Below are 26,945 nucleotides of genomic sequence, written 5' to 3'. Positions count from 1 at the left end.
CACAAATATTGAGTCTGTGTTTTATTTTGTCGCTTTTTTAGAACATCTACAGACAAGTTTGGCGTTCCAGACGAAGAAGGATCGATTGACTTCTAAGCATTTTAAAGATGGCAAAAATGATAACAGAAAAGAAAAAAAGATTTAACAAAAAACGGAAAGTTTTCCAGAAAAGATTAAGAATTTTCCAATGTCCAGATTATGACAAAAAGAGAACATTCTAGCATTTCATACACATTCTCTACAAGACAAAGACGAATAGAAAAAGTAGAATAACAAAATAAAATCAAAGAAATACGTATGAAAGAAAGCCAAAAACCAATACTATTCAATTTTCTTAAAGGTTTAAAGCACTATTAGGACAGCAAGCTACAAAAAAAGATACTAGAACGAAATTCATGGTCAGGAATGTCACTTGTACCAACATTTTGAAAAGCATGGCATCCCGATAGTCTTGAAGAACAGTAGCGATGTGAAAGGCTCTTGAATTATCTGTTAAAATATTAAGGTATGCAGGCATTCTTTCCAGACAAACAACTTATTGTTTTTCAATAGGGGCGGCTAGGTTAGAAATTTTGAAACAGATTTTGATAAAATGTCCATAGAACTTTCAAGGCCTCTTCTAGAAAAGGAAATAAATAGAAACTACGGTTAGGAAAAGATGTTCAATTATCTTAGCCCTCAATCTGGTTAAACTTCTCCCCAAATTCTTATAGATGTTAATCTTTATACATGCACTGACAGACAATTTTATTATTTCTATGAAACTACCGTTTTATAAATAAAAACACCGCTTTTTTCATCGACCGGCACCGCTTTTTGGTATCGGTCAAGTGGCAACACTGCTTCCTAGTACTTTGGTTATTATGGTAAGTTCCATTTTTTTTTCTTGAAATCATAAGAAATAAAACACCAAGTTTCAAACAAAGGGTGTTTTCAGCAAAGTGCGAATGACGTTTTGTCCTTCAATGTGTCTACGGTTATTTATACTTGATCAATTAAACAATTAGGCTTTACTCTTCCTATTTTTACTCTTTCCTCGTGCCTTTAGTGAGCTGTTGTTTAGGTATTTTAAACGTCAAACACTCTCAAGGCTATGATGAATCACCCCCAGTAGCACCTTTGTAATATTACAAGTTCAATTGTGCAACGCACTGTCTGGAATATGATATATGATCTACTAATACAATAATTCAACTGTTAACAATAATCTACAAAAACTCAAATATTATTTACTGCATAAGATTTAAATAAAAGATAAAACAAGTTTTATCTGTTAGAAGTCAGAAGCAACATTAAAGCTTAAGACGAACAGAAATTATTACGTATATAAGCTAAAATTTCCGCATTATATCTCAATCCCGGTCAAAATTGCCACAAATAATTACCCTAATTACCCTTAACATCTCCACGCATAGAATTGAGTCGGCAAAGAGAAAAGCAGGACATATAAAAAGAACTTCATATAGGAATTCTGGCGAATTTTCCCGGTATAAAATTTTCCCTTAAATGTTTACCCCCTGGAAACTTCCCTATCCATGGAAAATTCTCCCTGTGGAATAGCGCCAAAGCAACCCCCCCCCCTGACCCAAAAAATGTATTAAATACTTCTTAATAACAAACATTATATGTAAGGAATGGGCAAATCTTATAACTTAAAAACCTTTCCCCAAGGACTTTGTAGGGTGATTTTATCTGAAAAGGCACAGTTATTGGGCCTTTAAACTACTAAATAAAAAAAAAGTTTTTTTTAACAAAAAGTAAGGATCAACATTAGAACTTAAAACGAAATTATTCCGTACCGTATATGAAAGGGGCTGTCCTCTCCTCAACACCCTGATCTTTACGCTAAAATTGTTATTGTTTTAAAAAGTAGAGTTGTGAGAAAGAGTCAAACTTTAGCGTAAAGAGCGAGGTACAGAGGAGGGGACAGTCCCTTTCATGTACGGAATAATTTCTGTTCGTTTTAAGTTTTAATATCGCTCTTAAATTGATAGCAAAGCGTGGTTTCTCAACATTTAAGCGATTGTTTTTTGGGGTTTAGGAAGAAAAAAGGTACCTAGATTAGGCTAGGTTACGTATTTAATATATGCTATGCTTTATTTATTAAATAGCATAATCAGCAAGCGGAATAGTCAGCAAGATCATCTTGCAGATATTGCACATCATCAGCTATACCACTGCTACAAGCCCCAAGCTGCCAGAGGCCAGTACAACTTCGCGCACCTCCTCTACCCCAATCTATTCTAAGCTTCACTCTTCGTCCGCATTTTTAGGAACAGAGTTTTCCAGTAGTCATGTAAAATAAAGAAAAAATCCAGTAATAAAAAAGGCGAATTCGGATATTTTTATAACCGCTTCCGACGAATGTTTTCAAAATTTTATTTTTCAGCTCCTGTACAAATGTGATATTTTAGGTATAATCTTGATTTTGCGAATAAAAATATATATATTTGCTGATTTGTATCAGTTGAGCCGTTCAAATTTGGAAGATTCCCAAAACGAACAGTGAAAAAGTTCAAAAAGAAGAGCCACCACCTGTTAATATTTTTATGCGCTAACCATCTGGTACAGAAACCTTATATGATATTTTGGTGTGTACTTATGCTATATGATATAGGATATATGCAAGCTCATCTTAGTGTGGAATTGGTGAAATTGACTTTTAAAGAAGGCATTCGATGTTAGATGGCAAATTTCACTTTTTCCCTTTTATTATTAATCCTTATTCCTAGGGAATATCCTTAAAACAAACATAATTCGTTAAACATTACAAACAAAATCTAAAAAAAAGAAAGAAAAAAGTGGACTTGGTCATATTGCCTCTGAAAGGTCTAAATGATCGTTTCAAATAAAATGCCAGCATTCAAACTACTATCGAAAGGTCTCAGAGGCAATCTGTTTTCTTTCTTGTTTCAATATCAAATTCGTCTTATTTGTTACTATAACGACTCCCAAATCACTGTGGAAAGTAGATATGTACTTGTATTATAAAATTCTATTCGGTTTTTTGGTCAAGAAGAACTTGGAAACACTTTACTGTATTTGAAAAGATATACAATTCAAAATAAGGATCTTTAATATAAAATCTAGAATTTTGGTAAAGAAAAATAGCTGAATATTCTATCTGCCGATTTAGTTATAAAGGAAACCTTGTACAACTTCATATCCTGGTGCTTGTGGATAGTTTGCCATGACATCCTTTTTTGGAGCATTTATTCTAGCACTTTGATTGTTGCTCCTTTGTCCAGTTGAGACAGACTCAGAGCTTGGCCTGTAAACCGGAGTGAAGTTAGGATTAGTTGATCCATGCTTAACTAAGTTTCCACGTTGGCCTACTGAATTCAATTCCCTTCCCTTATTTTCTCGACTTCGATAGTCAAAAGGCACGTGTTGCCCATAGCTACTACTCCTTGCTCCATTCAAAAAAGGTCCTGAACTAGACTGGTAAAGAGGTGTAAAGCCTGGCTTTTGATTGGTTTCTCCATGCTTGTCTAGACTACCATGTGGATTTATAGAATTAATTTCCCTTCCTCTGTTTTCTCGGCCGTGATAATCAGAATAGTCATGATGGCCATAACCATGGCTATGTTTGTGACCGTAGTCATGCTTATGGTCGTGTTTATATCCATGATGGTCGTGATCATAGTGATTGTGTTTATACTTATTATCATGATGGTGATAATTGTGATGCTTATGGTCGTAGTGATTATCGTGGTGTGACTTGTAATGTCCTCCTTTTCCATATACTCCTTCGTAATAAACATCAGCATTGTAGCCTTTATAGTGATCAGCGTGATATTTTACTACTTGTGTCTTGCCATCGGGTAGTTTTACGTGATAACTGCCCTTTACACCACCCTTTCCATCCCCCTTTTCTTCGTGACCGAAGTGATTGTAGTAGTAGTCGTCCTTCACTCCGTAACTGAAATAGTATGGCATTGGATGGTGCTGCAAAGAAATAAAAAATAAACTAGAAAACTACTTAAATACTTTACTAATGCAGGACTTAATATAATTTTAGTTTCTTATAAAATTTGGATCAACTTTTCGTAACTAGGATAAAATACAATAAAGCTAAACTAGATTTGTCAGTACAAAATGAGAAAGTTTGTTATTGCCAAGTTAGAAAATTGGTCTTACTTTCTTTTCGTTCCTTCTCCCCTTCTCCATTTCTTTAATCACTCCACTGTCTTTCTTTCTCTCTCGCTTTCTCTCCCTCAATCTCTCTCTTTCTCTCTCTCTCTCTCTCTCTCTCTCTCTCTCTCTCTCTCTCTCTCTCTCTCTCTCTCTCTCTCTCTCTCTCTCTCTCTTTATGCGTACGTATTTTGGCAATTGAGTCTCGCATATCTCTCGGATAGGTTTTTCAGGAAGATTTATGTCTAAAGATATGGCTGTTGAATGGAGGTTTGTCACTATTTGTTTTTTGAAGTTTTTTAAGGCCCAAATAGCCCACACTTTTACCTAACTACTAAGGTTTGGCCCGGAAGTCGAACCTCTAATACTGGTGCTCTCTATCCCCTAAGAAATATATGAATCCAGACTTTAAGCATTAACGAGCCAGAGGATCAGGCCTGCCACTACCTTAAGACACAAAAAGGAACGAAAAGTTTTCTTAACCACGGCATTTTTACAAGTAAACTCTCTGTTTGTCTGTGGCTAAACTTGATATGACCTTGACCTTGATAAGGCCTAGGCTTGAAATAATATAGTGAAACAACGCAACACAATGTTATGAAACTGCAAAACCAAAACCTAGTCCTTGTTTTGGATTATAATCAAAACCTTGGTGCTTGTGTATTATACCGACCACACTCAAGAAGTGAAGCTAGGTTAATCATAATGAAGTATACCAAAATATGATGAAAATATAATACTTTATTAACAAAATTATGGAAACTACAACAGAGAATTATGGAAAACAGGCCACCTAGAACGTATTATATTAAATACCTAACCTGACGAACTATATATATTAACTATTTAGTTAAAATATACCTGCGTGGTAGTTTATCTCACTCATGGTAAGCTCATTATGTCCAAGTGTACATAGAGAAACCGGTTTCGCAACAGATCAAGAATAAAGTGGTCGGTATAATACACAAGTACACAAATCTTTATAACATTTTTTTATAACGTTCTTAATATATTTCTTATAGTCAGTTTATTTCAAATAATAATCATTATTCGAAAAACATTCTTTTTTTCATCTTGCATCGTTGCATGGATGGTTATAAATTAATTAGGCTACAAAGCACTTAGTCAACCAACACTTTATCAATTATCAGCCTCGGAGAGAGAGAAAAAAAATATTCCAAAGGCCTATTAAAAGTTCGTATGCAAGGACTGTAACAGCATTTGAACGAAATGAGAAATTAAAGATCTTCGTTATCATAATGAGGGACTTTTACAATCCTAAGAAAGGTAAAGCTTAAATGTGTTTTTTGCTGGTTTCTTCAGAAATAAATATTTCATCCTACTTCCTCAGAGACAACTAGTTCTCTATAAAAAATTCAGGGGAACTCAAGGGTAAAGAAAATCATTATCCTTAGTAGCATTTATAAATAAGCTTCTTCAGATACAGTGCATAGCAAATTCACCTTCTTTTAACCTATCGCCTGTTTTGCGCAGTAGTTCTAAGAAGAAAAAGAGATTAAGCTCTAATGTTTAGGGACGGTTCCTTATCGGTGGTAAATTCTAAAGGCTCTATCCTGCATTCTTGAAAAGGTTCTGTTGCTTTTGTATTCCCACCCTTTGTTATTATAGCCCTCTTTGGATCTACTGCTGCTTTGTGAAAGCTAAAGTGCTCAAATATACTTGCCAGTCCGGCTGATAGGAATACCATGGAAGTCGGAAAAATTACCGAAATACCTCCTCTGAAAATTTACAAAAAAAATTTTTCTACTAAACGCAAATAATCAATTCAACATTAATTTTTCTTTTTTAGCTTAATTATCACTGTAATATTTTTGACGTAGTAAAAGGTGACGAGTTTCCAATCTATTTTTTCCTAGGGGTCACTCTGTGTAAGGGATGGACGTAGAAAGCTGAGGAAGGGCTCATTCTTTCTCAAATCCACGCTCTAGCGCCCTATTGAGGCCAGAAAATGTTTGAAGGGGCAACATGGAACACCCCATATGACTCGGGGGCTCTCCATCCCCACAGATCATCAGATCAAAGGTTGATCATTCTATTCAAAGCAGTAGATTATTATGGCAGGATTGTGTTTCTGATTCACAGCAGATTATAAACATGATTCTTTTGTTGTAATAGAGAAGTAAAAAGTATTATTTAGTTCCTTCTGTTATGACTACTACCACCACCTATTATAAATAATAGGTGTTATATATTTTTTATAAATAAAAATATTGAAATCCCAAAAAGCGTTAATTCCTGAACTTTACGCCACAAAATAACAGTTTTCCCCCAAACAGGGCAAAAATACTTCCAAGCGAAAATTCTGAGCTAGCCAATTGGCTACAGCCGTCCAATTTCAGTGGCAATACTACCCCCGGTGGCACATTCGTCCCTAAAAACATCATACTTTCAAGTATTTCAATTATTTGTGTTATAAAGAAATACAAGTAATCCAGTATGTGAGGAGAGGCTGTCCCCTCAACACTTCATGATTTACACTAAAGTTAAACCCATCATTAAGTGAGAGCATTTTAGAGTGAAAAAAGTATAGCCGATGGGCAATTGCAAGTGTTTTATATACTAATTGCCTACTAAAACACCTGAGCCGGTCCTTTTATTGTTTAAAGCAAATGCGAATAAATAAATCCTTCCATTCCTGAGGTATTCTCAACAATTAAATGAACTTTTTAAACTTATTGTTCATGTGTTAGACCATTCGTTCTTGGAGCATATGTGGTAAAAAGTCAAGCATTGCCGTAAAGATGGGCAGTTGACGTAGTCCTGCATGTATCTCTTTCATCTACGGAATAGGTCTCTGTTATTTGGGAATCTTAATGTCGTTCATTCAGTTACATTGAAAATATTTTTATTTGTCTATTTTTGTATTTTTTAAAATACCATTTAGAGGGTATTTCTGGGAGTTTGCGTTCAAAATAGCGTAGTAATTCCCTAGCGTTCCCTAGCGTAGTGATTTATATTTGTGATGGTTCATAATTTTGTTTATTATGTTATACAAAGTCAAAATTCTAATTAAAATAGCAATTTTGATTTTTAATCTTGTATCATATTTTGTAACGATGGGATTCTGGACCATAAAGTCAAGAAAGAGTTCTTGTTGCTTCGCAATTTCCTTTACAAAGAGACCTCTTCCGACATTCTACGACCATTCAATCTTTTTGGGGGATATAGGGAAGAGAGGTCATGGAGTCTGTAAAAAAAAATGGAATACATTTGCTCTGAATTTTCAATTCAAAAAGTAAAGCATGCTCACGTCTATTTTAAAATACAATAGTGAGGCCTAAGACTTAGAATACAGGATTTGCTTAATTTGCTCATTTTCATAAAAAAATGGAAGCCCCTTGGAATCTTAAAATTTTTTGAGATGAAATGTGTGTTCGATCAAGTTCCAACAAGGTATAACATTCGCACTTTTCTAATGCTATTCATTGATACAGGTTTTCATTTTAAGTTAGACATTTGCATAATTTGCGATCGCTTCCCTGAAATTTCAGTTAAACAGTTTTTAAAAACTCTATATTTCTTGGAAGATTTATTTATTAGTCCTACTTTATAAAATGAGGGACCCTCGACAACTTTAGGTCCTTGTTCCAAAGGCTGCACGGGCCCTGATACCGTTAGGGACGTTTCTTTTTTTAACATTTTAACCCTACTGATTAAAATAGGCAGATTGGTAGCTGTAAACTCCAATAAATTTTAAATATTTTGAATACGTGTTAAATGGTGATTCTTCTGAAGTTTATTGTTCCAAAACGTCAGTTTTTTTAACTTCAGCTACTATTGGCACAAATCGCTCTTTACTTTAAATTCGTTACGATATACTGTTTGGTATGCAGAAAATGCAATATGAACGATTATGACTTGAATTTTAATATGTTTATGCCTGAGGCTATATGGTTGCAAATGAAGTGTTATAGCAGCGGTTTGTTTTGTTTTCTGGGGGAGGGAAGTTTGCCTGAAGCCTTAAAAGATGAATCTTTGGCCTAAATTTTCAATTTTGTTATGAAATGTCCTTTAGATCAATATTGAGTTGGAGACAAGGGCCACTACTCCCTTCTTATTGCGGAAATCGTTCAAGTATAACATAAAATATTACATTTTTATGCCTATTTGCATGGCAATGGGATGAGGAACAACCCTGAGGTCCGAGGACTCCCTTCCCCTCGAAAGATTATCAGCTGAAAATTTATTTATGGTATTTGAATAGGCAGTGGTTTATACACCAATCGGGGTTTTAGAGCGTTTTTGAGAAAGCACTAGTATATATAACATAATTTCTGTATGTTTTAGTTTTGACGTCGGTGTTGACTTTTATTTGATACAAAAATAGTCTTGTAATTTAGTACCAATAGGAACTATTGTGCTGTTAAATGCGAGTTTAATTCTATCTTAAAATTCCAACTGAACCAAACAAAAAAAAATCCCCTTTTCATCCATAGTTAAATCATACAAGCTTGTGTTCTTTTGGCATGAAATTTATTCCCAGCACACCTCGAATCCATTAGAAATGAAATCATTTAAATTTAACTATTGCAGAAATAAGAATACAAGCTTATGAGGGTTTATTCAGGCGCAGTTGTTAGAAGAATTAACACAGGCAAATGCATGAATTTTAAAATCATTGAGCCCAAGATGCAATCGAGAAAATTTGAATTAATAAACAAGTAATGAAGTGAGCATTGAATAGCAACAGCTCAATATAAAACAAAGGGTGTGCCGAGAACAAAGGAGATATTCTTTGCAAGGCTGTATCCAGGGGAGGGGTTAGAGTGTTTGATCCCCCCCCCCCCGAAATGTTTTTCCAGTTCGTAAAATTTCAACAAAAATGTATATAAGCAAATTTTTGATGCTTTTTTAAAGTTTTTTTGTAACCCCCCCCCCTCCCTACGAAAAAAAATCCTGGATATGGCCTAAATTCGTTGGTTAAGTCTCAGAATTTCTGGTTAATGATGTAATTTGTCTTAGAAACTTGTAACATCCCATTTTGAGTTCTTCTAGCCTTGAAACTCAATGTCGCCTCGAAAAGTTGCGTGTCTAGTTTTTGGTTTCAACACTGAGACAAAACCGAGCTAATAAATTTTCCCGGCGTTTTTTTTTAATATACAATCGATACCTCAAATCTCCACCATTTTCGTATGAGCATATCACCAAAAGCAGTCCATGGTTTTTGTTTTTCTTTAGTTTTTTTTTCTTTTTTTGCATAAATACGAGATATGTTTGAGCAAGTTGTGCCAAATTCATCACATCTTCTAATTTTCTTTATTAACCTTATTGATACATTTATGCAGACCCCCATATTTATTTTTTCATTCCTATTCATTCATATTGAAAATGAAAAATACAAGAAATGTTTTTCCCTTCTCCTGCAGGGAAATAGCATTTTTGTCAGGACGCGCGACACTTATGCACCGACCGACACGTATGCAACGACCGTCTTATACTATGCTTTTCTACATAATTTAGTAACTTTTAGTTGGAACTGCTTTACGCCTACTTTGTGACGAAGAACTTTTTTCTATTAAATGAATGTTGAGGTCCTGTGATTTAATGAAACGTTTGCTCGGTGTAAAAAAAGAATCATGTTCTTAATCTCAGAAGGGTCACATACTAAGGCATGTCGTTAGTTAGTCTTAGACATTTTAGTCTGAGCTTGTGTTTGGCTAACCCAACAGATTGGCCAATTAAAATGAATAGTAAATTTTTAAAATCCCTTCAAATGAGATTTTGGTTGACACTTGTTCTAACCCATACTGTTCTACTAGAAGCGTTGGTGAAAATTTTCCCCAATCTTTTATCAATGGAACTCATACTCAGTAATAACAAAACCAAAATATCTTACTTTGTAATCTTTATGGTCGTCATGATATCCATAGGAGGCACTGGTGTGTAAGTCACTCTTAGGCTTTACTCCACCTCCACTCTCCCCTTTTTCTGCAATTCCTGAATTAGAGTTTGGGGCTAAGTTGGCATCAGCTTCCAAAAATTTTGTCAGATACAAAACCATGACATAGAATCGTAGTTGCTGAAAAAAATTTAATCGGATGATGCAAACACTATTGATGCTCTGAAATTTATCAAAAACCAAGCACCGTTATATTGGGTATTCAAACGGATTTAATGATTATTTATATTTTCTTACTCGCCAATATTCCTATAGCGCCTTCTGAAGTCTGTTTTATATTATTTTCGTTTTAAAATTAACTTATCATGCTGCGATAATTTGTGAAAGTTAGGGAAATCGAGAACTTAAAATAATGCATATGCATTTTCTTACCTTTTGGTTAGAAGTTACTGCTTTATATGTTCAGGGTGACAGTCTGTTTTTATACATGTGAACAGGCAGTTAGGCCTAAGCGATAGGTAAAAAATATTCAAATGTGCTCTACTTTACTTAATACTATAACTAGTTTAGTGGCAATTCGAGTTGCCACTGTCTTCAGTAGTCATGGTCCTTTCCTCTTATTTCAAAAATTAACAACCGATATCGAAATTCGTAAGTGTATCCAAATTTAGAATCTCATGACAGGAATAACCATAAATTTGTTTTCATCATTAGCGCCTTTTTGTAAATTGATCAGTTTGACTCAACGTTCAATGAAAATAATAATGAAAAAAAAAAATCCGAAAAAAAAGGCGGAAGCCATATAAAGCTTTTTTTTTTTTTCGCAACACAAGTTCAAGGAGAGATTGTTCTATTTAAATCAGTTAGGGAATAATTTTTAAGCGAAAACAGAGAGTGAATAGAAGGAAAACTTTGTTTCCCTGAAGAATTAGCAAAACTTGAACTTCCAAGTGGAAGAACGTCTCTCTGATGGATTCAACAGCCAATACATGAGTGAAAATTTACATTACAATGTAAAGTGTAGCAACCTTGCTTTGAGACATGGTAGAGACAACCTCTGAGCTTGAGAAGTGTGATTCTAGAGTATTTGCAATTCAGTTTAAGATAATTTTATGTGATTAGTTATTAAATTATCTGAACAGTTAAATTATCTTATGAACTGAGTTATTGTTAAATATTCTTAATCATATCATTTTAGTTAATAGACAAAATTATTAAGCAAGTGTATGTTAATTTTTCATTTGTATCTCGAACCTATGAGCAATTTTGCAAATTACCTCAAAGAAACTGCCAGGAATTTCGCTTTCAAATTACTAGTTCGCTTTCTAATTTCGCTTTCAAATGACTACTTTCAAGTTTCATAACGAAAGAAGGTTCCTCGTAAAACTTGCTTCAATGCCAGATAAGCCACTAATTGAGCTGAAAATATTCACTGAAGTGGATATTTTCTTGTCATTACTGTTTTGTTATTATAATCGCTAGCAAGCTATAACTACGGCTAATAGATATTTCAATGGGCATTAAACCTACCAGTTTTCTTGGAGCCGACAGGTCTTCTTACCTATGGGAGCAGAAAGCGAATCTTTGCTCCAAAAGCCGTGTTCAATCCAGCAAGCTAATTCCCAGGTGCTAGTCCTTCGTAATACCTTTTGCCAAAAGTAACTACCTGCTATGCGCTGGGACTCCAAAAAATTACTTAATACTCATCCAAGAGATTTGGAATAGAGCCGACAGGGTGGGTCTTAGCTCCATCAAAGGCCAGCTGCTGGAAGGCAAACGCAAGGTTTCGTATAACGTCAATAATTGATTTCTGTATGCACGCAGCACCAAGCGGCCTGAGGCCAACACAACTACGCATACTCCTCCTCCATCCCAATCTATTCAAATCTCCCGTTTTACACCCTCCCAGGAAGTTTTCAATTCCTTTAAATCTGTCTTTGTGACGTCGTCCCATCCCAGACGAGGACGACCTGCTTTCCATATAGCCCTAGACGGATGGCCGAAAAGAACAGCCTTCGGCAATCTGTCATCCTTCATCCGCACAACGTGCCCTAGCCGCCTCAACCTTTCTTTCATTATAGCCCTAGAGAGCTGTATTGAACCACACTTTTCATACAGCCTATTGTTTGAAATACGATTAGTCAGCCGGGTACCCAGAACAATCCGTAAGCAATTTCTCTGGCAAACATCTAGCAAATTTTCATCCGCTTTTTGGAGTGCCCATGCTTCAGAACCACATTTGACCACTGTCATCACTGTAGCTTCTAATGTTCTAATCTGGGTTTGCAGACTTATCTTCCTATTCTTCCAAACTTTTTTTTAACTGTGAAAAAACACCCTGAGCCTTAGCTATTCTACTTTTAAAATCTTCACTGCTCCCACCATCTTGACTAATAATACTACCAAGGTAAATGAAGCTGCCTGCCTGATCAATCTTTTCGTTACCCAACATCACCTTTTCATCTTCACTTATTCCTAGCCTTAGTGACTTAGTCTTCTTAACATTAATTTTCAAACCTATTCTAGCACCCTAAACTCACAAAACTTCTAAAAGTTCATTGATTTTGCTCACACTTTCATCTAGGATGCTTAAATCATCAGGTTAATCTAAGTCCAGAAGATTTGTTCCTCCCCATGTGATTCCGTGGTCTCCCATTGCCTTTCCTGTGCTCCTTAAGACAAAGTCCATCAAAATAATCCATATAAAGGGGGATAGAACACAACCTTGCTTAATTCCTAATTTAATACAAAACCAGGTGCAAACCTTATTTCCTACCTTAACCCCAGCAGTGTTATTCTCGTACATAGCACTAATCACTTTAATGTATTTGTCTGGTATACCATACAAGGATAAAACCTTTACTAAAGAAACGGCTATTCTTCCGTAAACTTCTTTTTGTGGGAATTATCCCATCAAAGCCATCATTTGGTACCATTAAATGGATACAAAAACCTTCTTGATTAAACCGAGCAAGAAGTATTGATATCTTGGGCAATCATATACTTAGTCATGTACCAAAATGCAATATAAGCAAGTTGACAAACTCTGGTCGCTAATCCTATTATTTTTATTCCTGGTACAAAAAACAGTATTTTAAGAGAAGTGGTAGCTTACCCTCATTGTTGCCTGAATAGTTACAATCCAAAGCACCAAGACTGCAACTATCGATTGGAAAATTTGTATTGAACTAGAAATTTATAGCAAGTAAATTTTCTTTTACTTTCTTGGCCTTTGACTAATTTCCGGTTCCAGGTCACGAATTGAGTAAAAACAAACACGAAGTTGTTAATATATCTGTAAACTAAAACTATAAAAACTAATAGCACCATTACCATAGAAACAATGATTTACAAAAAAAAAAAAAAAAAAAAAAAAATACCACGAAATTCCTATTTAATTCCTTGGCAGTTTAAAATTAAACAAACTTAAGTGCAAAAGTGTGTTGTCTGTAATTGTAGTAACAATAAATGATGTCTGATACTAATAAAGTGAGAGATAGAGATCGAAAAACGGAGAAGTAGAGATAGAGAGAGAGAGAAAAAAAGTGATAGGAAGAGAGTAAAAGATGATTTATTAATAAAAGAGACACTATTCACATTATGCTAGCCAGGAAATACGATGAAGTTTGACAGGACGAGCGTGGTAACCAATTACAGCTGCTCAAGCCACTCCCTGCTCAAGCTACGGCTCAATTGTTCAATTACAGCTGCTCAAGAATAACCATCTTGAATACACTGACCACCAGGAGTGAGTTACTTGCCGGATTCACTCTCTACAATAAATGAACTTTTTATCCCGTCAATTGAGAGCAGAAAGACTAGAATCATTTTTTACGCAGTCAGGAAGTGTATCCAAACATAAAGGTCATAATGGTGAATTACAAAACATGCGTAGGTGGTATTGTTAAACTCAACCATTACATTATCCCCTTTTCTTGTATTATGATCACGATGGTCTCTATTACAAGTAAAATGATTTTGAAAAGAAAGGATTATCAAGGTTCAAATATTTATATGAAAAATTTGCAAATTAGTTGCGAATTCTGAACCCGTCCATTGAATTATTCTTTTTATAATGATCATAAGTATCATCATCCAAATTCTGACAATAATTTTACAGTTTCATTTTACAGTTCTTCTACGGTACTCTTTTAAATTTTTTTTTATAAAATTTTTTGCGCAAATGGAGCATCCATAACTTATGCACGGAGAAAATAAAGAAAAATCGACCATTTTTAGAATTTTCTAGGGACTACGTTTTTAATTTGTCGCATTACCTCAAGGATTCTGCTTAATATTTCAGCTATGTCACTTGAATGATTTTTCATGATAAGTTTCATCAATAAAAAATCCTAAGTATTTTTGGCACTTACTAATTATACGGAACACACTCAAGAATTACACATAGGCTAGATCATAGAAAACCGGTTTCATAGCCACAAAGACAAGTGACGGGTGATACAATGCATTGGACTTGTATAATTTGGGCTATTTATTTGCATGGGGGTTACGTTAGGGGCGCTGTCAAAATACTCTACCCCCACCCTCAATTTCCAAATATATAGCTCAAATTATATTATTATATAAACTAAATATGAAGGTAATATGAAGGTTATATTTCATTAGGATTAACCTAACTTCACTTCTTGGGTGGATTCGCATAATTAACAAGTACCGTATTTTTGTCACTATTCTTAGCGTCAAATTTCTTCTAAATGTGAACGGAAATTCGATACGAAGGCTGTTTACTGATAGAACCTCCGCCTTTGTGGATGAGTACTTACAAAGAGTTTTTCAGCTTAATGTTGAAAAGTGTTTTGTATCTCAATCTGTATCTCAGTATTACTAAAATGGAAATTCTAATAAGTATATTTTAGAATATATTTCGCTGTTTATACACAAAAAAGATAGACAGTCTAGTTTTCATGATGAATGTAATCAAATTTGCATCTGCCATCTATTGAAAAGGGTCTGCAAACGGGTATTATATTTATGCCTTGTAGTTTTCCTTTATCGAAGGACTTTGTTTTTGGTCTGGTGTCCAGAGTACATAATTTCTCGGCTCAACTATGTATCATTTTGTTTCAACAGGATGGACCTAAGACTCCAAAGAAAGAAGATTTCACCTCCTAAATTTAAAATTTGTGTAATTCTGGAAGGAGAAAATTTCACGGGTAATTTGAAGATATCCTTCTTCTAAAACTAGCAGTTGTGATCTCTATGGCTAATTATATTTTTCAATCAAAGAGAACGTTCACTGAGGCATAAAGAATCTGGGCAACAGAACGTGTTCACATCTTATTTGTAGAAGACTTTTTCTAATTGATGTGTTAAGATTTCACCTTAATTTCTTATATGTTGAGCATCAGAATGCATCCGACCTTAAATATAAATTAATTAAAAAAACTTTCCGAAAAATAAGTTTTTCAAAGAAAAGTAAAGGCCATTTTATACTTAAGCTCAGCAGATACAAATACCTTTTAAAATTAAGCTTCACAATGACCAGAAATTACTATTAAATAATAAATGAAACCCAAAACGAACAGAAATTAAATAAAAAATCATAGCAAAAGATATAACAAGTAATAATATAAATGAATAAATAGATCTTAAAGCGAGTAATGCTTAGATTGAATTTGAAAATCAAGCTTAAGACGAAAAAAATAGTTTCCTATTGAAGTACAAATGAAAGTTAAAACGAACAGAAATTAAATAAACAATCAATGCAAACAAACATACAATAGATATTAATGTAAATTAATAAATGAATTTTAAAACAAGTGAAACTTAAATTGAATATGCAAATCAAGTTTGAAACGAACAAAAATCACCAGAAACAAGAGTTTGGGTATGACCTCCTTCTCTCATTGTAAAATTTTAAAACCTACTGCGTCATTGGCGCTTTACTGAAAACCAATTTTATGACAAATATTTTTTTTTGTACTTAATATGGAAAATAAACATTAAAATTATAGTAGCATTTTGAACTGATGCGCTTTCAGCAATTAGTATCATTATACATCAAATATTCATTTTAATTTATTAGCTCTTTTTAAAGTTGTTAAAGACAAATATAGTTTCACTACAAACAAGTGTTTGGATACTGCCTCCTTTCCTAACCTTCTTTCCTGCCTCCTTTCCTAGCGTCATTGGCGCTTAACTGAAAACGAATTATATTACAAATACTTTCTTTTCCAGTTCTTATAGCATTCAAAATGAAAATACAATTACAGCGAAATAAATTTTTGAACTGATGAATCTTTCAACAATTAATCTCATTATAAATCAAATATTCAATTTGATGTTGTTAATATTTTCCAAGACTGTTCAAGACGCATATAGTTTTCAGTAACGTGCCAATGACGCAGTAGTTTTTAGACTTTTACAATGAGAGAAGGAGGTCATACCCGTTTGTGTTGATTTTTGTTCGTTTCAAGCTTGATTTATATATTCAATTTAAGTTTCACTCGTTTTAAGATTTATTTATTAATTTACATTAATATCTATTGTATGTTTGTTAGCATTGATTGTTTATTTAATTTCTGTTCGTTTTAAGTTTCATTTGTACTTCAATAGGAAAATTTTTTTTTCGTCTTAAGCTTGATTTTCATATTCAATCTAGTCATTACTCGCTTTAAGATCTATTTATTGATTTATATTATCACTTTTTGTATTTTTGCCATTATGTTTATTTAATTTCTGTTCGTTTTGGGTTTCATTTATTCTTTAATCGTAATTTCTGGTCGTTTTGAGTTTGAATTTTAAAATGTATTTGTATCTGCTGAGCTTAAGTTTAAAATGGCCTTTACTATTCTTTGAAAAACTTATTTTTATTAAATTTTTTTAATTAATTTTCGTTCGTTTTTGATTGCAAAAAATTTCAAGTTTTTAAAAATTCCTTACTTCAAAGTCAAACTTAAAGAAAAAAAATCAAATATTCGGCGATATAATAAATTTTGTGCAAGCGTAAAGATGCCAAAATGAAATACTGGGTCTGTATCAACATAGGAATTTCTATAGTCTAAGACTTTCAATATTTTTAACAAAACTGTCATATAAACATTTTTATCGTCTTATGTTGGGGGCGAATGTTGTGGGGGGACAAGATCAAGCCTCGAACTATGATCACTCTTTAAAATTGAACTAGAACTTTCTATTTTCAATCAAATGAGCCCTCTCTGAAGTTTATACGAGTATTCCTTCTATAAGAACCTTATATATCCCCAGAGTATAACTTAAAACCCCTGTCCCTGGGCCCTGGGGGGTTGTGTCGACCCTGGAGTTTTAATATCTGATGGTTGAATTATTTTTAACAAAATGGTCAACTCAAATTTTTATCAGATGGGTTTATTCATTCGATATACCCAAAGGCGTGGAGGGCGGGAGGGGCTTGTTGCCCTCCAATCTTTTTTTGCTGTGAGAAAATGAACTACAACTTACCACGCTGTCCCTGGGCCCTGGGGGTTTGTGTCGACCTTGGAGTTTTAATATCTGATGGTTGAACTATTTTTAACAAAACGGTCAACTCAAATTTTTATCGGATGGGTTTATCCATTCGATAAGCCCAAAGGTGTGGAGGGCGGGAGGGGCTAGTTGCCCTCCAATCTTTTTTTGCTCTGAGAAAATGAACTACAACTTTTAATTTCCTTACAAATGAACCCTCTCTGAAGTTTATATGAGCAATTCTTTCATAAGAACCACATATGGCTCCAGGACATGGTCTACATCACCTGCCCCCCAGGCCCTGGGGGATGTGTCGACACTGGAGTTTTTGTTATCTAACCTTTGAACTATTTTGAAAAAATGGCTCTCTCAAAGTTCTTATCGGATGAGTTTCAAGAAACATGGGGCTTGGAGAGAGGGGCCAGCTGCCCTCTGATCTCTTTTGACTCAGAAAAAATGAACGAGAACCTTCAATTTCCAATCATATGAGCCCTCCGAAGTTTATACGAGCATACCTTCCATAAGAACCATATATGCCCCCAGAGCAATACTTACAGCGCCTGCCCCGGCCCTGGGTGGGATGTGTCGACACAGGAGTTTTTCTTATCTGACCTTTGAACTATGTTTAAGTAAATAACAATACGTAAAGGAGTTTTTGTTATATGATCATTGAACTATTTTTAACAAAATGGCTACCTCAAATTTTTATCCGATGTATTTGGGGAAAAAGGGCTTAGAGGGGGGGGGGCTAGTTGCCTTCTGATTACTTTTGACTCTTAAAAAAGGTACTAGAACTCTCGATTTCCAATCGAATGAGCCCCCTTTGAAGTTTATGCGACAATCCCTTCTTTGTGAAGTACCTCTGGGAAAAAAAAAATGGAGTGCTGGGGGAGGCTAGCTGCCCTCCAATCACTTTTGACTCTTAAAAAGTGAATTACAACCTTCAATTTCCAATCAATGGAGCCCTCTAGGAAGTTTATACGAGCATCCCTTCCATAACAACAATATATACCCCCAGGGCGTAACTTACAACGCCTACCCCTGGGCCCTGGGGGGCTGTGTCGACACCGGAGTTTTTTGTTATCAGAACTTTGAACTATTTTTAACAAAATTTCCATCTCAAAGTTTTTATCTGATGTATTTAGATCGTGGAGGATTGAGAGGGGAGGGGGGGGGGGGGCTAGTTGCCCTCCGATCTCTTTTGACTCTTAAAAAGTGAACAAAAACTTTCAATATCAAATCAAATGAGTCCTTTTTTAAGCTTTTACCAGCATCCGTTCACGAAAACATATACATGTCTCGAAAACAATATTCATAACTCCTGTCCTCCGGCCGTAGCTGACTGCGTTAACTCAGTATTTTGTCTTATTTGAACGTATCACTATTTTTAATGACAGGACACTAGTAAAAATTTTATAAGATGGCTGGGAGAAAAAAGGGCGTGTGTGGGGGGAGGGGGCTACTTGCCCTTGCATATCTTTTGACTCTTAAAAATTGAACTAAAACTTTGTATATCCAATCAAATGAGCCCCTTCTGAAGTTTATACGAGCATCCCTTTCATAAAAACCATATACGCCCCCAGGACAACACTTACAACGCCTATCCGCCGGGCTCTGGGGGGAGTTTTTGTAATGTAATTTTTAACAATTTTCAAAACACTGGCTATCTAAAAATTTGTAGCGGACTGGTTTGGGGAAAAGAGAGCGTGGGGGGAGGGTGGCTAGTTTAACTCTCTTGACTCTTAAAAAGTGAACTAGAACTTTCAATTTCAATCAAATGAGCCCTCTATGAAGTTTATACGAGCATCCCTTTCATAAGAACCATACATACCCTTAGGGCATAACTTAGAACGCCTTCCCCTGGCCCTGGGGGGTTCTATTGACACCGGATTTTTTTCTTATCGGACCTTTGAACTATTTTTAACAAAATATCTATCTCAAAATTTTCATATCATAGGTATTGAAAAAGAAGGCGTGGGGGGGGGGGGGGGCTAGCTGCCCGTGGATCGCTTTTGAAACTTAAAAATGGAGCTAGAACTTTCAAAATCCAAACAAATGAGCTCTCCCCGAAGTTTACACTAGCAACCCTTTCATATGAACAATATATACCCCAGGGCATAACTTACAACGCCTGCCCCTGGGTCCTGGGGGGTTGTGACGACGCCTGAGTTTTGTTTTCTGAGTTTTGAGCAATTTTTAACTTAATAGCTATCTCAAAATTTTTATTGGATACATTTGGGGAAAAGGGGGCGTGAGGGGAGGGGGCTAGTTGCTTTCCAATCTCTTTCGACTCTATAAAACTGAACTAGAACTTTCAATTTCCAATGAAATGAGCCATCTCTGAAGTTTTTACGAACATCCCTTCAGTAACAACCATATATTCCACAACACCTGCATAACTTACAACACCTGCCCTCGGACCCTGGGGGCTGCGTCGACCCCTGAATTTTCATTATATGGTCTTTGAACTATTTTAAAGAAAAACTATCTCAAAGCTCTTATCGGATGGGTTTGAGGAAAAAAGAGCGTGGAGGAGGGGGGGCTAAGTGCCCTCCAATCTCTTTTGACTCTTAAAAAGAGAACTAGAACTTTCAATTTCCAATCAAATGAGCCCTATTTGAAGTTAATACGAGCATCCCTTCCATAAGACCCATATATGCCCCATGGGCATAACTTACAACGCCTTCCCCCGGGCCCTGGGGGGGGTTGTTTCGACACCGGAATTTTCGTTATATGACCTTTGAACTATTCATAACAAAATACATATCTTAAATTTATTAATTGGATGCATTTGGAAAAAAAGGATTTGGGGGGGGGGGGGGGAGCTGGTTACCCTCCAATATATTTTGACGCTTAAATAGTGAACTAGAACTTTCAATTTCCAATCAATTAAGCCCTGTCTGAAGTTTAAGTAGTGATGTAGTAATATCATAGACGGGGCAGGTAGGATATTATTGTGTCAATCTAAGGAAGAGGGCAGGTAGGAAATTACTGTGTCAATCTAAGGAAGAGGGCAGGTAGGAAATTACTGTGTCAATCTAAGGAAGAGGGCAGGTAGGAAATTACTGTGTCAATATAAGAGACAGGGCATCTAAGAGAGAGGGCTTGTGGGAGATTACTGTAAAAAAAAAAAGACAGGTAAAAAAAAATCTATATTACCTTTTATACATGTATCATAAAAAAAATCACCACGCCTAAAAAGTCAGATCTTTGTTTTTTTTATGTTGTAATTATAATCAACATACCATGAAAATTCGTGCTGTTCACAGTACAATGATTTTTATATTAAAATTTCATGTTTCTGATAAAGTCATGGCTGTTTTCATACATCGATGGTTGTTTTCCTGGTATGGCTAAACGAATTTGATGGTTTCGAAATTTAGGCAATATGTTAGGCGTGTTTTTTTTTATATTTTGCCTTGAACACGGGTATACAAACTCTGATGATGAGTTATTTTCTCAGTTCAAAAAACAATCCTTAGAAATCCTTGGAAATCAAGTAGTGAGGTGATTATGAGTATGAACCATCAAGGACCGTAAGCACCATTGACCCTAACCACCAAGGACCTCAACCTCAGAAGCCTCCCCATACCCCCTACCTCCAAGGGGCCCCCTCCCCCCCTCATCTTTTTGGCCCCCTCCCCAACTTTTTTTTTACAGTTTTTTTTTCAACTTTTTTTTACATGTCTAAAAATCAGCACTCAACATGTTCGATCTACAAATTAGTTTCACGAGGAAAAAAAAAATATACAAAATTCACGAGGAAAAAACCACAACATGCAACAAGTTTCACGAATAAAAAAATTAACATGTAAGAAGTTGAATGAACAAAACCAGTTTCATTTGGATAAAAATCAATGTATAAGTTTCACAAAGATAAAAATCAACACGTAACAAGGTTCTTGAAAAAAAACCTGCATGCAACAAGTTACACATACAAAAAAATCAGCTCGCAACAAGTTCCATGGGGAAAATCAGCTTCAAGAGGAGAAAAATCAATGTGCAAGTTTCACGATGAGAAAAGTCAACATGCAACAAGTTTTACGAACAAAAAAAATATACAAAAAGTTCCATGAACAAAATCAGCACACGACAAGTTTCTTGAACAAAATCAGTTTCACGAAGAGAAAAATCAGTGTACGAGTTTCGCAGAGAGAAAAAAAAATCAACATACAACAAGTTTCACGAACCAAAAAAACACACAAGCACACACAAAAATCCACGATCAAAAAATATGCTTTTAGTATGCTCCATAAACAAAATTAGTTTCAGGAGGAGAAAAAAAATCAATGTACATGTTTCAAGAAGAGAAAAAATCAACCTGTAATAAGTTTCACGAATAAAAAAAACAGCAAGCAACAAGTTCCATGAAAACAAAATAAACAATCAGCACGCAACCACTTCCATTAATAAAATCAGTTTCACGAAGAGAAAAATCAATGTACAAGTATCGAGAAAAGAATAAACAAAATCACACTGCAACACGGATCACGAACAGAAGATAATATGCACGCAATAAGTTCCATGAACAAAATTAGTTTCACTAGGTAGAAAAAAAAAATCAATGTACTTGTTTCTCGAAGAGAAAAAATAAACATGCTACAAGTTTCAGGAATAAAAAATCAGCACGCAACAAGTTCCACGACCAAAATCAGTTTAACGGGGAGAAAAATCATTGTTTAAGTTTCGCGAAGAGAAGAAAATCAGCATGCAACAAGTTTCACGAAAAGAAATCAGCACTCAACATGTTCCACAAACATAAATCAGCACGGTCAAGTTCCATGAACAAAATTGGCTTCAAGAGAAGAAAAAAAAAATCAATGTACAAGTTTCACGAAGACAGAAATCAACATTTAACAAGTTTCATGAACAAAAAACCATCATACAACAAGTTTCAGGAACAAAAATTAGAACGCAACAAGTTCCTTGAAGAAAATCAGTTTCTCGAGGAGAAAAATCATTGTAAAAGTACCTCGAAGAGAAAAAAAGCAACATGCAAGAAGTTTCACGAACAAAAAAAATCAGCACGCAACAAGTTCCAGAATCAGAAAAACTATGCGTGCAATGTTTTCTATTGACAAAATTAGTTAGAGGAGGAGAAAAAAACAATGTACATGTTTCACGAAAAGAAAAAATCAACATGCAATAAGTTTCACGAATAAAAAACAGCATGCAACAACTTCCACGAACTAAAAAAAACAATCATCCCGTAAAAAGTTTAATTAAAAAAATCAGTTTCACCAGGTGAAAAATCAATGTACAAGTTTCGCGAAGAGACAAAAAACAGGCTGCAACAAGTTTCACAAACTAAAAAATCATCCCTCAACAAGTTCCAGGAACATAAATAAGCATGCAACAAGTTCCATGAACAAAAAAAGTTTTCTCAATGAGAAAAATCCTTGTAGATGATTCACGAAGAGAAAAATCAACATGTAACATGAATCACGAGAATAGAATATACATGCAATAAGTTCCATGAACAAATTTAATTTTCACTATGTGGAAAAAAAAATTAAGTTTCATAAAGAAAAAACCATCATACAACATGTTCCATGAACAACAATCATTACGCAACAAATTCCTTGAACAAAATCAGTTTCACGAGGAGAAAAATCTGTTTACGAGTTTCGCGAAGAGAAAAAAATCAACATGCAACAAGTTTCACGAACAAAAAAAACAGTCAGCACAAAAAAAAATCCACGATAAAAAAAAATATGCATGCAGTATGTAGAATGAACAAAATTAGTTTCAGGAGGAGAAAAAAAATCAATGTACATGTTTCACTAAGAGAAAAAAAAATTAACATGCAACAAGTTTCACGAATAAAAAAAACAGCAAGCAACAAGTTCCACGAACAAAAAAAAACAATCAGCATGCAACAACTTTCATTAGCAAAATCAGTTTCACGAAGAGAAAAATCAATGTACAAGTTTCGAGAAGAGAATAAACAGAATCACACTGCAACACGTTTCACAAACAAAAGATCCTCACTCAACAAGTTCCACGAACAAAAATCAGCGTGCAACAAGTTCCATGAACAAAATCAGTTTTCTCAATGAGGAAAATCTTTGTAGAAGTTTCACGAAGAGACAAATCAACATTTAACATGGTTATCGAACAAATAAATATGCATGCAATAAGTTCCATGAACAGATTAGTTTCACTAGGTAGAAAAAAAATCAATGTACTTGTTTCACGAAGAGAAAAATAAACATTCAACAAGTTTCAGGAATAAAAATCAGCATGGAACAAGTTTCACGAACAAAATCAGTTTAACGGGGAGAAAAATAATTGTTGAAGTTTTGCGAAGAGACAAAAATCAGCATGCAACAAGTTTCACGAAGAAAAATCAGCACTCAACAAGTTTCACAAACATAAATCAGCACTGGCAAGTTCCACGAACAAAATTGGCTTGCAGAGAAGAAAAAAATCAATATGCAAGTTTCACGAAGAGAAAAATCAACATGCAACAAGTTTCATGAACAAAAAGTATCATGCAACAAGTTCCAAGAAAAACAATCTGCACGTAACAAGCTCCTAGAAGGAACTCAGTTTCACGAGGAGAAAAATTAGTGTACAATTTTCGCGAAGAGAAAAACAAGCAACATGCAAGAAGTCTCAGCAACACAAAGAAATCAGAACGCAACAAGTTAGAGAATCAAAAAAATATGCATGCAGTATGTTGAATAGACAAAATTAGTTTTAGGAGGAGAAAAAAAAATCCGTGTACATGTTTCACGAAGAGAAAAAATAAACATACAATAAGTTTCAAGAATAAAAAACAGCATGCAACAAGTTCCACGATCTAAAAGAAAACAATCAGCCCGCAACAAGTTCCAATAACAAAATCAGTTTCACGAGGTGAAAAATCAATGTACAAGTTTCGCAAAGAGAAAAAAATCATGATGCAAAAAGCTTCACAAAAAAAACGATCACTCAACAAGTTCCATGAACATAAATCAGCATGCAACAAGTTCCAAAATCAGCATTTAACAAGTTTCACGAAGAAAAATTAGCACTCAACATGTTCCACAAACATAAATCAGCACGGTCAAGTTCCATGAACAAAATTGGCTTCAAAAAATCAATGTGCAATTTTGACGAATAGAAAAATCGACATGTAACAAGTTTAATCAACAAAAAACCATCATGCAACAAGTTCCATGATTAACAATCAGCACGCAACAAGTTCCTTGAACAAAATCAGTTTCACGAGGAGAAAAATCAGTGTACAAGTTTCGCGAAGAGAAAACAAGCAACATGCAACAAGTTTCACGAGCAAAAAAAAATCAGCACACAACACGTTCCAGAATCAGAAAAATATGCATGCAGTATGTTCCATGGACAAAATTAGTTTTAGGAGTAGAAAAAAAATCAATGTACATGTTTCACGAAGAGGAAAAATCAACATGCACAAGTTTCATATATAAAAAACAGCATGCAACAAGTTCCAAGAACTAAAAAAAACAATCAGTACGCAACAAGTTCCATTAACAAAATCAGTTTCACGAGGTGAAAAATCAATGTACAAGTTTCGCGAAGAGAAAAAAAACAGGCTGCAACAAGTTTCACAGACAAACAAAAAATCAGCACTGAAGAAGTCCCACGTACAAAAATCCATACGATAATTTACATGAATAAAACCAGTTTTCTGAATAAGATAAATCATTGTAGATGATTCACGAAGAGCCAAATCAACAGGTAACATGAATCACAAGCATAGAAAATGCATGCAATAAGTTCCATGAACAAAATTAGTTTCACCATGTGGAAAAAAATCAAGCTTCATAAACAAAAAACCATCATGCAACAAGTACCATGAACAAAAATCAGCACGCAGCAACTTCCTTGAACAAAATCAGTTTCACGAGGAGAAAATCAGTGTACAAGTTTCGCGAAGAGAGAAAAAAGCAACATGCAACAAGTTTCACGAACAAAACAAATCAGCACGCAACATGTTCCAGAATCAGAAAAATATGCATACAGTATGTTCCATGGACAAAATTAGTTTTAGGAGGAGAAATAAATTCAATGTACATGTTTCACAAAGAGAAAAAAAGCAACATGCAACAAGTTTCACGAATAAAAAACAGCATGCAAAAACTTCCACGAACTAAAAAAAAAAACAATCAGCACGCAACAAGTACCATTAAAAAAATCAGTTTCACGAGGTGAAAAATCAATGTACAAGTTCCGCGAAGAGAAAAAAAAAAATCAGACTGCAACAAGTTTCACAAAAAAAAAAACATCACTCAACAACTTCCACGAACATTAATTAGCATGCAACAAGTTCCATGAACAAAACCAGAAAGAAATCAACATAATTTTTTCCACGAAAATAAATCAGCACAGAACAAGATCCATGAACAAAATTGACTTCGCGAGGAGAAAAGAAATCAATGTAGAAATTCCACGAAGAGAAAAAACAACATGAAGCAATTTACACGAAAAAAATTCAGCAGGATTCAAGTCCCAGAAACAAAAATGAGCTCTCAATATTTTCCATAATCAAAATCACTTTCACGACGAAAAAATCAATGTATAATTTTCACGAAGAGAAAAAACAACATGCAACAAGTTTCACACAAAATACTTTAGTAATCCACAAGTAAATCAACATGCAACAAGTTTAACGAACAAAAAAATAAAAAGAGCATGCAACCGGGTACCTGCAGCCAACCTACAATACCCCCCTTTTTTTCAAATAACTGCATTCAAGTTAGATTCAATTAAGTTCACTCGGCCTGGCGCGCCACGCCAAGTGAACCTCATTGAACCTATCTTTAATGCAGTTATTTGAAAAAAAGGGTGGTATTGTAGGTTGGCTGCAGGTACCCGGTTGCACGAAGTTTATACAAGAATCCCTTCCATAGCAGCCATATTTAACCCCCGGGCGTAAAATACAACGCCTACCCCCGGGCCCTGGGGGGCTGTGTCGACACCGGAGTTTTTTGTTATCAGAACTTTGAACTATTTTTAACAAAATGTTCATCTCAAAATTTTCATCTGATGCATTTAGATTGTGGAGGAGCGTGGGGGGGGGGCTTGTTGCCCTCTAATCTTCTTTGTATCTTAAAAAAGTGAACAAGAACTTTCAATTTCCAATCAAATGAGCCCTCTCCGAAGTTTATACGAGCATCCCTTCCATAAAAACTATATATGCCCCTAAAGCGTTACTAATAACACCTGCCTCCAGGCCCTGGTGGGTTCCGTCAACACAGAAATTTTTCTTATCTGACCTTTGAACCCTTTTTAATGAAATTGGTGTTATAAAAATTTTATCGGATGGGCTTGGGGAAAAAAGGGTGTGTAGGGGGGGGGGGGGGGCTAGTTGCCCTCGGATATCTTTTGACTCTAAAAAATGGAACTAGAACTTTGAATTTCCAATCAAATGAGCCCCCTCTGAAGTTTATACGAGCATCCCTTTCATAAGAACCATATACGCCCCCAGGACACTTACAACGCCTATTCCCCGGGCTCTGGGAGGAGTTTTTGTTATCTAATTTTT

General features: G+C 35.0%; 1 protein-coding gene across 1 annotated transcript in view; it reads right to left on the bottom strand.

The window, feature by feature from the left end:
- Positions 1-3,085: 3,085 nt before the first annotated feature.
- Positions 3,086-26,945, bottom strand: part of LOC148953277 (uncharacterized) — a 174,707-nt gene continuing 150,847 nt past the window's right edge. The window contains exons 2-3 of the mRNA XM_089087600.1: positions 9,992-10,174; positions 3,086-3,948 (exon numbers count right to left, since the gene is read on the bottom strand). Coding sequence (XP_088943726.1) covers positions 3,133-3,948; positions 9,992-10,156 — 981 coding nt within the window. The 5' untranslated portion in view covers positions 10,157-10,174 and the 3' untranslated portion in view covers positions 3,086-3,132. The remainder of the gene's footprint in view (positions 3,949-9,991; positions 10,175-26,945) is intronic.

This window comes from Artemia sp. Qi Xiang Cuo, chromosome 4, assembly GCF_049724085.1.
Source record: "Artemia sp. Qi Xiang Cuo chromosome 4, ASM4972408v1, whole genome shotgun sequence".
Taxonomy (NCBI): domain Eukaryota; kingdom Metazoa; phylum Arthropoda; class Branchiopoda; order Anostraca; family Artemiidae; genus Artemia; species Artemia sp. Qi Xiang Cuo.
Note: the sequence above shows the minus strand (reverse complement) of the source record. Positions and strands in the feature narration are given on the sequence as shown.